Here is a 16449-nt window from a genome sequence, read left to right as displayed (position 1 = left end):
GTCCTTTGGAACTGCCTGAAATCACTAGGTCCTCTGACTAATCCATTACTAAGATAGCGCGGATTGTGATCTTCACAACTGCTCTACGCTCTGGTTAATTGATGATGTCCTGCGTAAACCCTCAATTGTAAAGTGTTGTGGAACATGTCGCCGCCATATAAATAAAATTATTGATATTTATTAAACTGTGTAGAAGTATGAGATACTCATACAGAAAGAGTGACACAAGCCCTGTAAAATCAAGCAAGGTCATCCGGGAGATCTCAACAATGGGACCAAACAGTAGGAACGCGGGACGCTTATACCCTACCTACCCTATCTAAATCACTAATAGTGTTTATTGCCCCCTTTGCCACATCTGAAAATAATACAAACCATACACCAGACTTCCCGTAACTACAGAAAATCACCCCATTTTTGAAGGCATATCCTGGATTTTCCAAGAAAACAACCAAGCATGAGCTGAAACATCAGCCTGCGCACATACATCCGCTCACCCGGATTTACAGGGAGTCACAGTTTTCAGCCTTCCACACCCAGCACGTTGTAGTTATCAACTGTCCTAGATTTCCTGGGAGTTTTGGGCGGAAAGGGAATTATATGAACCCAACCCAACAGTTGGTGCTCCAGTCAGTATGCATCTCCAAAACTCTTGGCAAGTTTGTACCTGGTCATCCTGTAAGGTATAACTTCAGATGCTTCTCACAAAATTAGAATAACATCAAAAAGTTCATTTATTTCAGTTCTTCCATACAAAAAGTGAAACTCACATATTATCTAGAGTCATTACAAACAGAGTGATCTATTTCAAGTGACCCCACACTATACATGGAGGACAGGTAGAGAGTGACAGACCCCGCACTACACATGGAGGACAGGTAGAGAGTGACAGACCCCGCACTACACATGGAGGACAGGTAGAGAGTGACAGACCCCACACTATACATGGAGGACAGGTAGAGAGTGACAGACCCCGCACTACACATGGAGGACAGGGAGAGAGTGACAGACCCCGCACTACACATGGAGAACAGGGAGAGAGTGACAGACCCCGCACTACACATTAAGGACAGGTAGAGAGTGACAGACCCCGCTCTACACATGAACGACAGGTAGAGAGTGACAGACCCCGCGCTACACATGGAGGACAGGTAGAGAGTGACAGACCCCACGCTACACATGGAGGACAGGTAGAGAGTGACAGACCCCGCACTACACATGGAGGACAGGTAGAGAGTGACAGACCCCATACTACACATGGAGGACAGGTAGAGAGTGACAGACCCCACACTACACATGGAGGACAGGTAGAGAGTGACAGACCCCATACTACACATGGAGGACAGGTAGAGAGTGACAGACCCTGCACTACACATGGAGGACAGGTAGAGAGAGACAGACCCCGCACTACACATGGAGGACAGGTAGAGAGTGACAGACCCCACACTACACATGGAGGACAGGTAGAGAGTGACAGACCCCGCACTACACATGGAGGACAGGTAGAGAGTGACAGACCCCACACTATACATGGAGGACAGGGAGAGAGTGACAGACCCCGCACTACACATGGAGGACAGGTAGAGAGTGACAGACCCCATACTACACATGAACGACAGGTAGAGAGTGACAGACCCGACACTACACATGGAGGACAGGGAGAGAGTGACAGACCCCGCACTACACATGGAGTACAGGTAGAGAGTGACAGACCCCGCACTACACATGGAGGACAGGTAGAGAGTGACAGACCCCGCACTACACATGGAGGACAGGTAGAGAGTGACAGACCCCATACTACACATGAACGACAGGTAGAGAGTGACAGACCCCGCACTACACATGGAGGACAGGGAGAGAGTGATAGACCCCGCACTACACATGGAGTACAGGTAGAGAGTGACAGACCCCGCACTACAAATGGAGGACAGGTAGAGAGAGACAGACCCCGCTCTACACATGGAGGACAGGTAGAGAGTGACAGATCCTGCACTACACATGGAGGACAGGTAGAGAGTGACAGACCCCGCACTACACATGGAGGACAGGTAGAGAGTGACAGACCCCGCACTACACATGGAGGACAGGTAGAGAGTGACAGACCCTGCACTACACATGGAGTACAGGTAGAGAGTGACAGACCCCGCACTACAAATGGAGGACAGGTAGAGAGAGACAGACCCCGCACTACAAATGGAGGACAGGTAGAGAGAGACAGACCCTGCTCTACACATGGAGGACAGGTAGAGAGTGACAGACCCCACACTACACATGGAGGACAGGTAGAGAGTGACAGACCCCGCACTACACATGGAGGACAGGTAGAGAGTGACAGACCCCACACTATACATGGAGGACAGGGAGAGAGTGACAGACCCCGCACTACACATGGAGGACAGGTAGAGAGTGACAGACCCCATACTACACATGAACGACAGGTAGAGAGTGACAGACCCGACACTACACATGGAGGACAGGGAGAGAGTGACAGACCCCGCACTACACATGGAGTACAGGTAGAGAGTGACAGACCCCGCACTACACATGGAGGACAGGTAGAGAGTGACAGACCCCGCACTACACATGGAGGACAGGTAGAGAGTGACAGACCCCATACTACACATGAACGACAGGTAGAGAGTGACAGACCCCGCACTACACATGGAGGACAGGGAGAGAGTGATAGACCCCGCACTACACATGGAGTACAGGTAGAGAGTGACAGACCCCGCACTACAAATGGAGGACAGGTAGAGAGAGACAGACCCCGCTCTACACATGGAGGACAGGTAGAGAGTGACAGACCCCGCACTATACATGGAGGACAGGGAGAGAGTGACAGACCCCGCACTACACATGGAGGACAGGTAGAGAGTGACAGACCCTGCACTACACATGGAGTACAGGTAGAGAGTGACAGACCCCGCACTACACATGGAGGACAGGTAGAGAGTGACAGACCCCGCACTACACATGGAGGACAGGTAGAGAGTGACAGATCCTGCACTACACATGGAGGACAGGTAGAGAGTGACAGACCCCGCTCTACACATGGAGGACAGGTAGAGAGTGACAGATCCTGCACTACACATGGAGGACAGGTAGAGAGTGACAGATCCTGCACTACACATGGAGGACAGGTAGAGAGTGACAGACCCCGCTCTACACATGGAGGACAGGTAGAGAGTGACAGACCCCGCTCTACACATGGAGGACAGGTAGAGAGTGACAGATCCTGCACTACACATGGAGGACAGGTAGAGAGTGACAGACCCCGCACTACACATGGAGGACAGGTAGAGAGTGACAGACCCCGCACTACACATGGAGGACAGGTAGAGAGTGACAGACCCTGCACTACACATGGAGTACAGGTAGAGAGTGACAGACCCCGCACTACAAATGGAGGACAGGTAGAGAGAGACAGACCCCGCACTACACATGGAGGACAGGTAGAGAGTGACGAGTTGTAATTTTGAATGACCCCATTTACTTTACCATAGAATGTACTGAAAACGGGAAAAAAAACAAAAGTAGGCGACCTGGTGAAATCACTGCAATTCCGCCTTTGTTTTTTTGTGTTTTAATTTTTATGGTGTTCATTACGCGTAAAAATGAGCTGGCAGAGTTCGGTCACCACCCTAAATAAATGCAATAATCAGTGATCAAAACGTCCTATGGACCCCAAAGTTGGGAGCCGACCCCTTAGGATGATAATGGGGTCACCTGCAAGCCACAGTGATGCCATGACGCCTCCATGTTCTGTTAGTCTCTGCTGTCACGTACACTTCCCGCCAATTATTACACCACGTGACCACGCGAACATTCCACTGTCTATGAATGTAAGCGACTGTAAATTCTATCACGTGCTTATGAACAACCAATCACACGCAGAGGAGGGTGAGCAGCGAACATGTCTCCATTCATACATACTGCGTGTGCTCTACCACTAGAGGGCGCAGTGTGTCACGTACATGGGTAATAGGAGAGGACATATTGCCGGAGACCATTCGGTAGGAGCAGTCGAGGATGGGGTGAGGTAATATGGACGCTGCGGAGGAGACATTCTGTGCACGGTGTAAGTAATGTCCCTTCACCTCGTGAGTTTATCACACTGAGTGTTTCTGTACAGGTGATGTGTAGGAGGCTCCGTATCTCAGGTAACGCCCCCTACGTCACGGAAAAGAGGTGGAGTTAAAGTTGAAGTGACGTCAAGGTTTAAAGAGCCAGCTCCCGAGATCCACGTTGCTGACAGGAGGCCGCGATGTGCACAGTGACCGGGAGGTCGTGAGCGGCTGGATGTGCGAGTGAGGACGGCTGTCCGGCTAGGTGAGCAGAGTCCTGTGTGTACGGGAGCCGAGCCCGGAGATAGCGCTCAGGGTGTCCTGCTCATCCCGGGGGTCTGCCCCCTCCTCCTGCCGGCCACCCCGGAGGTCTGTCACCCTCCTCCTGCCGGCCACCCCAGAGGCCTGTCACCCTCCTCCTGCCAGTCACCCTCCTCCTGCCAGTCACCCTCCCCAGGGGGTTCTGCACCCTCCTCCTGCCAGTCACCCACCCACCCCTCCCCCGGGGGTCTGTCACCCTCCTCCTGCCAGTCACCCACCCCCCCCTCCCCCGGGGGTCTGTCACCCTCCTCCTGCCAGTCACCCACCCCCCCCCTCCCCTGGGGGTCTGCCACCCTCCTCCTGCCAGTCACCCACCCCCCCCTCCCCCGGGGGTCTGTCACCCTCCTCCTGCCAGTCACCCACCCCCCAGGGGTCTGTCACCCCCTTTCCTGTGTCCTCGCTGCCTGTCTTCCAGCTACCCTGTGCTGTTGCTCACCCTCTGTTGCCTTTTGTTGCCCCCCCCCCCCCTTTGCTCACCTTTACCATTACCCTCCCCCACCCCTTTGATTACACTTCTCGCCCGCACTAAATCAAATACTCCTGGAAGGTCGCCTTCATTTCTGTCTGACTCTCTGGGTCTTGGTACTGCCATTAATACAGTATCTTTCTCCAGAACCCACCATGGCCGGTACATGGGCCCTTCTTCTCGCCTCCGTGCTGCTGGGTCTTGTGCTATCGAGCTGTGCAGAGGAGGCGGCTGTGACCTCTGGTGATCGGCTGAGTGCGGCCTCCTTCCTGCAGGACATCTTGGAGAGGTATGGGGAGAACGAGACCCTGTCATTGCCGCAGCTGCAGGCTCTGCTGGGAAGACTGGAGGTCGGAAGAGGAGCCGGGGAGACCAGGAACATCTCACAGGTGGGTCCAGTGCATGAGGCCGAATCTCTGACTCTGCTCACGTACTTGTGGGGTAATTCTACCCCCGAGCAGGTGCTGAGGATAACAACAGATTAAATGTCAGAGGACGATGCAGGAGATAAGGTAACAGGTGTCAGAATCAAGCTTGTGTATGGGGACGTCAGGAGAGGTGGGCGTCTGCGGACTAAGGATGTGGTGGACATCTGAGAGTGATCGGTCTGCCATTCTACTTCTCTGCTGTCAGTCTGGAGTCCAGGATGTTTAGCTCACAGAGCACTGTCAGGACTGAACACAATGGCATCTAGTTATCTACATGTTCACTGACAGGGGGCCAACGCCGTTGTGGTTTTCCTCCTTATCTAGATGTTTGACCCAAATTCTTTATTTGCAACTTTTCAAAACTTTGGTGCAATTCTACTCCAGCTCCCTAGGACAGAACTAAATCTGTAGAATTTTATTTTTGCGCAGTTGAAGACTAACATGCGACTTGTTAAGGTTAAGACACCAAAAAATGAACACTTTTGTTTTTGTGCAAAACTTGGTATTTAAAAAAAATGCTGCAATGAATACTACAAAATGCAAAAGAAAAATCGCTTAATTTTATTTTTAAGCAAAAAAAACCCCCCTGAAAATGATGATGAATTTGGGGCCTTAATGTCTAGAGAAGGATGGGAACTATTTATTTGTACACTGCTTAAAGGGAACCCAATCCCTCCTAAACTACCACCGTAACTTTAAGCCTATTCCTGGGTTATAAGAAGGTCCTATGTGCTGTATAGTTATTTCTATGTTCGCTCTGCTTTTTCCTTGCTGATCGGTGCAGGTCTCAGCGGTCGGACCCACACGATCTTTAAGTAGATAGGTGATGACTTTTCTTTAGCAAACAGCCCCTCTAAGTAAAAACTATCCCAGAAGTTCTCTCTAAGACTCTACTGTACCCCTTAAAGGGAATCTGTCAGTAGGATCACCTCTCCTAAGCCACTTATATGGACATGTAGGTCATGGGAAGCTGAATAAAATGATACCTTGATATCTGAGATCCGATGTTTTATTACAGAGAAATCCACGTTTTTCTTAATATGCAAATGAGCTGTTAAGATCTATGGGCCGGACGTAGATCTGCCCTAGAATCTTAAATGTAAGGGGTCACTACCAGTGTGAGACCTTTAGATCGGAACAGCAGACTGTCAGTCATTACAGGTATCACACTGGTAACTCTCCTTTCATTTATAGTAATCCCTGGAGGCAGATTCTCTGGGAGATCTATGTCTGGCCCATAGATCTTAACAGCTCATTTGCATATTAAGAAAAACGTGGATTTCTCTGGAATAAAACATCGGATCTCAGATATCAAGGTATCATTTTATTCAGCTTCCCATGACCTACATGTCCATATAGACGGCTCAGGAGGGTGGATCCTACTGATAGATTCCCTTTAAGGGCTAACTACTTTACACTATTCACTAGTATTCTCTAGGGATCCCAATAGATTACTGCACACAGCGAGGATTTAATGAACAGAGAACTCTTTATATAAACCGTAATCACCATGACCGCCAAGTATTTTTATCTTTAGCTGATTGTAGCACATGAATCCTGAGAAATTCTTCATTAATAGGAGCGGAGATGTGCTGGACGATCAGAGTTTCCGAATTACAGGATTGGCGTGAGATATGATTTTATCCCTCGGCAACCAGGTGAATCCACTGGATCGTTTCTGGTTTCATTGTTGGAACCACACTGTCCCCTAGTGGCGGCTTGAGGGATTGAGATAAATGTGAAGTGACTGCAACAGCCTTAGGCTGCGTGCCCACTATGCGTTTTTCAAGCGTTTTTGCCGCGGAATTTCTGCAGTGAAAACACTTGATAATACGTGCCCCATGGTCCCCAATGATAATCCGCATGTGAAATTGCCGCTGCGGATTATCATTGCGGAAAAATACGCAGCATGTCCATTAATTTTGCGGACACGCAGCGTAATTGCCGCCATTGACTTGCATTGAATCGCTTAATATCCGCATGTATACATGTAGTGATGAGGATATTAAGCGATTCAATGTGCAGATGTTACCCGGGTTTGGAGAAGAGGAGACTCTCATCCAGACCCCCGGGTACCATGGTACCTGTAAATAAAAAAAAAAAAAAAAAAAAAAACTATACTTTCTTTCCAATGCCCCCCACCTCCCCCGGTCTCCTCAGCGATGCGTCCAGCGTGTTGAGCGGCTCGCGATGGTCTAAAAGGATCTTCCATGACGTCATAGAAAAAACTGACGGCACTTCCAATACAAGAAATAGGTGTGAACAGGTGCTTACTAGGGGGAGCTATCACCAGGAGGTAGCTCCCCCTAGTAAGCACCTGTTCACACCTATTTCTTGTATTGGAAGTGCCGTCAGTTTTTTTGATTTCTATATCTCAGCTTTGACTGAGCACTCCACCCTGATGCCGCAGCTGGTTTTAATTGCATCAGGATCTTACTTTCCCACACATAAGCAGACGGATGTCCCTTAGAGAGGTATTCGCATTGGTAGGGTCCTGACATCGAGAAACTCCTTACCGCGGCTGTCAGGTCCACATGAATTGGCCAATTCATGCGCCAAGATTTCTCATGTATTTCTATTTTCCACAGTAGTAATGCTATGCGTATTTCATACTTCATAATTACAGTGGTGGCCAAAAGTATTGGCACCCCTGCAATTCTGTCAGATAATACTCAGTTTCTTCCTGAAAATGATTGCAATCACAAATTCTTTGGTCTTATTATCTTCATTTAATTTGCTTGCAAGGAAAAAACGCAAAAGAGAATGAAGCAAAAATCAAATCATTGATCATTTCACACAAAACTCCAACAATGGGCCAGACAAAAGTATTGGCACCCTCAGCCTAATACTTGGTTGCACAACCTTTAGCCAAAATAACTGTGAACATCCGCTTCCGGTAACCATCAATGAGTTTCTTACAATGCTCTGCTGGAATTGTAGACCATTCTTCTTTGGCAAACTGCTCCAGGTCCCTGATATTTGAAGGGTGCCTTCTCCAAACTGCCATTTTGAGATCTCTCCACAGGTGTTCTATGGGATTCAGGTCTGGACTCATTGCTGGCCACCTTAGAAGTCTCCAGTGCTTTCTCTCAAACCATTTTATAGTGCTTTTGGAAGTGTGTTTTGGGTCATTGTCCTGCTGGAAGACCCATGACCTCTGAGGGAGACCCAGCTTTCTCACACTGGGCCCTACATTATGCTGCAAGATTTGTTGGTAGTCTTCAGACTTCATAATGCCATGCATGCGGTCAAGCAGTCCAGTGCCAGAGGCAGCAAAGCAACCCCAAAACATCAGGGAACCTCCGCCATGTTTGACTGTAGGGACCGTGTTCTTTTCTTTGAATGCCTCTTTTTTTTTCCTGTACACTCTATGTTGATGCTTTTTGCCAAAAAGCTCTACTTTTGTCTCATTTGACCAGAGAACATTCTTCCAAAATGTTTTAGGCTTTCTCAGGTAAGTTTTGGCAAACTCCAGCCTGGCTTTTTATGTCTCGGGGTAAGAAGTGGGGTCTTCCTGGGTATCCTACCATACAGTCCCTTTTCATTCAGATGTCGACGGATAGTACGGGTTGACACTGTTGTACCCTCGGACTGCAGGGCAGCTTGAACTTGTTTGGATGTTAGTCGAGGTTCTTTATCCACCATCCGCACAATCTTGCGTTGAAATCTCTTGTCAATTTTTCTTTTCCGTCCACATCTAGGGAGGTTAGCCACAGTGCCATGGGCTTTAAACTTCTTGATGACACTGCGCACGGAAGACACAGGAACATTCAGGTCTTTGGAGATGGACTTGTAGCCTTGAGATTGCTCATGCTTCCTTACAATTTGGTTTCTCAAGTCCTCAGACAGTTCTTTGGTCTTCTTTCTTTTCTCCATGCTCAATGTGGTACACACAAGGACACAGGACAGAGGTTGAGTCAACTTTAATCCATGTTAACTGGCTGCAAGTGTGATTTAGTTATTGCCAACACCTGTTAGGTGCCACAGGTAAGTTACAGGTGCTGTTAATTACATGAATTAGAGAAGCATCACATGATTTTTCAAAGGGTGCCAATACTTTTGTCCACCCCCTTTTTTAGGTTTGGTGTGGAATTATATCCAATTTGGCTTTAGGACAATTCTTTTTGTGTTTTTTTTCATTGAAGACAAATTAAATGAAGAGAATAATACCAAAGAATTTGTGATTGCAATCATTTTCAGAAAGAAACTGAGTATTATCTGACAGAATTGCAGGGGTGCCAATACTTTTGGCCACCACTGTATATACTAAGCGTTACAGAGTGCTACTTTGTTTGTCATTTAGTCATGTGACAGGTCACTCAACCGCCGACGTCAGCGGTCGCGTGACCTGTCACATGATTAAATGACGTCATGGAAGGTCCTTTTAGACCGTCACGAGCCGCCCAACACACCAGATGCATCGCTGAGGAGACCTGGGGACATTGGAAGGTAAGTATAATCTTTATTTTTTATTTTTACCACTTTTATTCTTTTATTTTTTTATTTTTTATAACTATGACTTGGTCACACTATATAAATCTTTGCTGGTTGCATGGATTTATATAGTGTGACCAAGTTGTCAAGCACTTTCCAAGTGATGCTAAAATCGCTTGGAAAAGCGCTTGACAACCCGCATGCGGAAATGCAAGTGAAGAACGCTTCACATCCGCATGTCCCTGGCAGGAAAACCGCATGTAAAATCCGCATGTACAATCCACATGTGTATTTCCTGCCAGGGAGATGCGGAAAAAATCTGCAGCATTTCTGCATCGTGGGCACTTGGCCTTATACGGCTTTGTGCACACTGTCGTTTTCAGGTGGAAACTCGTGTGAAAAAAAAAGAAACCGCGCAAATGAATGAACATGTGCATCTCTATGTAATACGAGTCGCTGTGCACATGTTCAGGCGTCTAAAAAATGCCATCAGACCGTTCTTCTGGCGTTTTCTGCTCAATACATTACAATATCAGTCAGTGGGAAAACCCAAAAGATGTTCGGAAAACACCTGTGCGTCTTTTGGAGTGGCATGCCATTAATTTTGCTTTAAAAGAGGGGGAAAAAAGTGACTTATTTATTATTCAAAATAAAGAAAACAAACATGGGAAATGGTTGCGTTGGAGACCGACCGCTGCTATAGAGAGCAGAACATGTGCAGCACTTACAAGCTCTTTTCGACTGAGCTTGTAAGCTGTTTTTGAGACAGAACACGTCGCTGGAGCGCACTGTTATTTCCTAATCCTGGCCAGGTTCAGTGTAGTGCGTACAAGCCAGACAGCAGCGGTGGTCGGTCTCCTAGGCAACGAGCTGTAAACAAATGAAAAAGTGTTCGTGTCCAAATAACTGTTGCCTTTTTTTAAATCTGGTAAATTTGAAACGTGCTCGTACTTACTGTTAGCGTCCATCTGTGAATATTGAAATAACCCTTTACCTTCCATCATAGCTGGTGTCTCTGCATGTAGTGGCGCCTAGGTCACACCGGCCGCCCCCTCCTCAATCCTAATCTGTGTGGTGTAGATGACATTCAGACATTACACATTCAGTGTCCTGGAGGGTATGGCTCCTTCTGACTTTTAGGGTCGTAGACTCTCCTTCTCCACCCCCTGCATATGGTTCCTTTAGACTTTTGGGGGCGTAATCGCTCGCCCGACCCCACATGGCTCCCTTTTAGATTTTTGGGATCATAGACCCCCCCCCCTCCCTTCCCCACCACATGGCTCTTTCTAGCTTTTAGGGTCGTAGACTCTACCCCCCCCAAAGTATGGCTCATTTAGACTTTTGGGGTCGTAGATGGGTCCAGTTGTCAGGTCTCGGTCTCTGACGTTACTGAATGGTTTTCTGTAGCTCCAGTTCCTTGGATCAGATCGTCGTCTACATCACTTGTACCTTCTCCTTCATCCTCCAGTGTCTCAGCGCCTCCACCTTATTCTCTGCCTACAACCTGACCTCCGATTCTGCGGTGGACGCAGCAGGTCTGCAAAGTCTCTGCCCATCAATCCTCCAACAGTTGGAAACCAAAGCGTGCCAGGAGACCCCCGTCCCCCACAATGAGACAGAGACCGAGGGACGGCCCAGCAGCGGGGAAGGTAAGAAAGCGGCCGCCGGCACTACTAGTAGGGGAGCGTTCAGCTTCATGTGGAACATCTGTGCTCGCTCTGATAGTTGGATAGAAGTTATAATTACAGATGTCTTATTCCATATTTAGGGCCACGTGTTCAGGGAATTAAAAGCCCCCTCGGGTGTCTGGCACTCACACATTGGCAGCGGCACCAGATTTTGGTCTTTTATTTTATTTTCCTTTTGATTAATGTTTGTTCAAAAGTAATGGCTGAGATAACAGGTGTAAAGATATTACTGAGAAACTTACAGCTGTGTTTTGTCTGTTTTTCCATGTTTTATCCTTGTAATAATAAGTTTTGTGTTCCTATTTACCGTCTTTTCTTTCTCCTACTTCTGCCCTTCAGTCTTTGTCCGAGTCACATTGTTATCATAAGGGCATCTCCTCCATTACCAAACCAACTTACTTGTTACTTTCTGTAAATTTTTTTAACCATTTTTAAGTTGTTTTTGCTGTCAGTGAATGAAAATGCTCCGGTTTCCATTCAGAAGCAGCAAACCTCAGAGCAGCGCTCGCTATGTGTAGCCTGTGCTCTGTAAGCTGACGAGCGGGGACTCCTTACTGATCCAATTTCCCAGCTCCTGACCTGTATTTCGCTCACAGAGCACGGTCTGCCGGATATCCCGGATATCTGCTGAGTAGGTGTAGCTGTGTACAATGGAAATGCCAGTGTTTTTATTCACTGACCGCAAACCCATAGCTTGTAAAGGGCGAGGAATTAAAACACAAAGTTTTTTTAGAAAGTTGTAGAACTTTTCACTTTTATAAAGGGATGAAGCATTATTTAAACTTCTGGTAACCCCCATTAATGGTATACCCGTCTCTGCTAACTCACAGCTACCACTATAGAGATGTGGTTACGACAGTCTCCGATTGTAGACTGATCCTGCAGAGAAAATACAGACCGTGAGATCTGACAGATGAGTCCTGAGCAGAAAGCCGGCCCAATTATTATACTCTGATCCGTTATGACTGCGTAATAAGGCAAATCTGCCAATTTGGGCTCCAGGAAAGCTGTGTGATAACTCGTGTAATGTAGCCTCCTAGCTTCCCATGACCCCGAAATGCTAAGGAACCAAACCAATGACCTTTTTACTATCTTATCAGATGAGGATGACTTTTTTGATATATGTATATGTGTACTTATTTATTTTATTGTGGCATAGCTGGGAAGGACACGGTTAAATCCACACTCTGCAGTGTTTGATTAGAAGCACCTGCATGGTTTCTCTAAGAAGTAGACTCATTGTAAGATGAGCCAAGATGTGAGCTGTAGCTTAGAGAGACGTTCCGCGGTCTGTCTCTGAATGGAGTGATTGAGGAGTTAGTCTGCTGGATGTAGGAGACTGAGAGCACAGACCATGGGCACCAGACTGGATGTGTCTTGGGGCTGAAGAGCGGCCAGAATCCCTCTCTGAGAAGGGTCTGCAGAGAACTACAAGTATCACTGTTTGCTATTTACAATTGCTATTTTGTTTGACCGAGCTGGGGCTAGCTCAGCCGTGTATGAGTAGCCAGGGTCTGTTCTGTTTAGCTAGTTCCTGGACAAGGCTAGGGATTTATGGTTGAGTTTGTTTTGGTGCTGGATAACCTGTGGAAAGCAATAAAAACTGCACATACTTGGACCAAAACTGCATTGCCAGCGTGAACGCTACCTAAGGCTTAATGCCTATCAGAGAGCGTGAACCCCCTACAATATATACAGCTGGTAAAATGAGTATTGAACAAGTCGCCAATTTTCTAAGTAAATATATTTCTAAAAGGTGGTATGGATCAGAAATTCTCACCAGATGTCTGTAACTAACATCCAATCCACCTAGGCAAAGAAATCACACCATAGATGTGGCCCCAACAGCGCTCACTGCAACTTTCTACAGTTTAGAAATTCTTCTGTAACCAATTCCATCAGTATGTTTTGCAACAATAATGTTGTGGAGGTCTTGACACAACGCACTGGTTTTACCCATCATGAGATGTTTCTTGTGTGGCACCTTGGTAATGAAACACCTTTTTATAGGCCGTCAGTTGAATCACCTGATATTATTTTTCAGTAAGTGGCAGGATTGCTATCTAATTACTGATAGATTTCAGCTGGTGTCAGGATTTTCCATGGCTTTTTGCTCCTCTTTCTCCATGTGTTCAATACTTTTTCCCTGTGTCGTTTCTCATTATTACACAGAACTTAATTTATGAACGTGTGTAATAATGAGAAATGACACAGAGAAAGTATTGAACACATGGAGAAAGAGGAGCAAAAAGCCATGGAAAATCCTGACACCAGCTGAAATCTATCAGTAATTAGATAGCAATCCTGCCACTTACTGAAAAATAATATCAGGTGGTTCAACTGACGGCCTATAAAAAGGTGTTTCATTACCAAGGTGCCACACAAGAAACATCTCATGATGGGTAAAACCAGTGCGTTGTGTCAAGACCTCCACAACATTATTGTTGCAAAACATACTGATGGAAGTGGTTACAGAAGAATTTCTAAACTGTAGAAAGTTGCAGTGAGCACTGTCGGGGCCACACCTAAGGTTTGAATTGGATGGGTTGTTAGCAAAATCTGGTGAGAATTTCATACCTTTAGAAATGTATTGGTGACGTGTTCAATACTTATTTCACCTGAGATGTTATTTAAAAAAATATATATATATATATATATATTATATTTTTAATAAATTCTGCATTCTCAAGAGTTTTGTGCCCGCAGCACCCTATGCCACTGCCTAAGATGTAGTAAATGTTACAGCCGCCTGACAACCAGCAGATTTTATTAGTTGAACTCTGTATCAATACTTAAGTTATTCCAAATGTAGATCTGCAAAAATTCTAGTTTTAGTATTTGTCGTGTTTTTTTTTTTTTTTTTTTTTTTTTTTTTTTTTTTGACCCTATACTGCATTCACATCCCTCACTTTGTCCTCTTGTTCCACAGTCTGGGGTTATGGGTTCCTGGCAGTCACGGTGATCAGCCTGGCCTCTCTTCTGGGTGTGCTATTTGCCCCATGCGTTGAGAAACCCATCTTCCGACGATTCCTTATCTATTTCATCGGCCTGTCCATTGGCACGCTGCTGTCCAATGCTCTCCTGCAGTTGATCCCAGAGGTGCAGTACCAGTTTTTCACCACAGGGTGGAGCCCACGCTCTACAGAACACTCACATGCAACATGCATTGACAATCCATATGTGTAATGGTGGGTGGGTGGGGGGGCAGCCATTGTATAATTGTCATATATGTGGTAGAGAATAATGAATCACATGTCACTACAGCTCCAGAAACGCTACAGATACACAGAGCTAATGTCTTCTAATACCATTCCTTAAATCTAGGAATGCTGAATGTTCTCGTCTCAGAAGGTGCTGCCTCCATCCCCCATGTCCTTGATGAGCTGACAGATCTATCATTAATTCAGTGGATAAGCTCTTGATGCACCATGATGGCTGCCTGCTAATTTATGGGATGAGCCTATAAATGCAAATATAATCTAAAATGACAGAAGATAATAATATTAGTGTTTTTAATTCATGAATCACAAATTGAGATGGCAGCCACTGTGATAATTGAATGCAGATATGTTCTCTCAATCAGAATATAGGAATGATTTCTGACATTGTTATTAATTCTATGTCTTACTTTCAGGGTGTAATTAATGTTTCTGCTGTAACTGATCCTCCATTAGAGGCTGCTTTTGGGAGGCTGCTTGCTGATGCAGAAACCTCCTTCCCTTCCTTGCTCTGTGTTGGGACTGAGACCTCAGCTAAGGTTGGATGCAGGGTAATAGTCTGCACATCAAACTGTGGATAGGCTGATATCATCTCGGCACAAACGTGATCAAAAAACGAAATCTGCCACCAAATCCACACTACTCGGTGCTGATTTTAGTGTGGATTTTTTTTTTTTTTTTTTTTGCTGCTGAAAATATCCTGGGTGCACATATCCATTTATAGGCTGAAGGAGAACCTGTTACCATGATTTTGCAAGGCATGGCTGTAGTTGTGCTATAATACTGATACAATTTAGGGAAGAAATCCGCTTTGTGGTTCTTTTAATCAGTCTTTGAATTTTTCTGGTAATGAGATTTTCAGTGCACAAGGGCCGGATTGTGCGTAGGGTCTTCACTAAAGGCATCAATTTAATCAGTATTACAGTGTAATTACAGCCATACCTTTTACATTAACTGGCAAAACTGTACAGACAAGTTCTCTTTAATGAGGTTGTCCGGTCCAAACCCATTAGTCTGCATTCACTCTGTGTGACTGCAGACTTATGAATCCCCTCAGCTGTGCTGCGGGGATTCACGGGTTTCAGACCCTGGACTCTAGGTATGTATGAGTTATACCTATCCCGGCCAGTGGGTACGGCCTCGCTCCATACACTTGTATTGAGCCAAAGCCACGCCCCGTCTAGAGGATGTGGTTGACTAGAGGGTGTGGTCTCACTCCATAAAAGTGCATGGAGAGAGAGGCTGTGCCCACTGGCCGGGATAAGTATAACTCATACATACCCAGGGTCTGAAATCGGTGTACTCGGCCCTCTTGGGGGTATCTGCTACAGCAGAATTATTTGGTGTTTTTGGTTGCCTATCCATCAGTTATGTGACTGGGTCATTGGATCCAAGTATGAAGAACCATCTCTTATAATAATTTCATTTTTTACTCCTTGGTCTGGACAGTGGTGGAAATCGTGGGACTCGTGCACATTTAAACTGAGTATTAAAACGCGGAACAAAAAAAAAAACCATGGGTGCTCTCCTTCAGAAACAGCGCTGCTCCAGTCCACAGGTTTAGTAATTGCAGCTTTGCTTAAAGGTTTTTTTTTTTTTTCCCCACTAAATGTATTTATTGCCTATGCACAGGATGATGGACGATCACTCCGGACCTCCCACTAATTTTGAGAGTGGGACCCGGTGTGAATGGACCAGCGCGGTCGCGCATGCGCCCTACGTCTGTGCAGTTCTATGGGATGGATGGAAACGGCCAAAACATCCGTCCCATAGATTGTAGGTGGTCGCTACAGGCGAGCAGTCTTATCTTGCTGCGCCGGTCCGGTCCTG

At 46.3% G+C, this 16449-nt stretch overlaps 1 protein-coding gene across 2 annotated transcripts in view; it reads left to right on the top strand.

The window, feature by feature from the left end:
• SLC39A14 (solute carrier family 39 member 14) overlaps positions 1-16449 on the top strand; it is a 53402-nt gene that overhangs the window by 23985 nt on the left and 12968 nt on the right. The window contains exons 2-5 of one of the 2 annotated variants that reach the window (XM_073654041.1): positions 4133-4329; positions 4999-5240; positions 11182-11362; positions 14331-14500. In XM_073654041.1, coding sequence (XP_073510142.1) covers positions 5007-5240; positions 11182-11362; positions 14331-14500 — 585 coding nt within the window. In that variant the 5' untranslated portion in view covers positions 4133-4329; positions 4999-5006. The remainder of the gene's footprint in view (positions 1-4132; positions 4330-4998; positions 5241-11181; positions 11363-14330; positions 14501-16449) is intronic. The other variant, XM_073654042.1, reaches the window with a different exon arrangement.

The sequence above is a fragment of the Phyllobates terribilis genome, unplaced genomic scaffold (assembly GCF_046119375.1).
Source record: "Phyllobates terribilis strain yellow unplaced genomic scaffold, ASM4611937v1 Scaffold_11__3_contigs__length_659146591, whole genome shotgun sequence".
In the NCBI taxonomy this organism is placed as follows: Eukaryota; Metazoa; Chordata; class Amphibia; order Anura; family Dendrobatidae; genus Phyllobates; species Phyllobates terribilis.
Note: the sequence above shows the minus strand (reverse complement) of the source record. Positions and strands in the feature narration are given on the sequence as shown.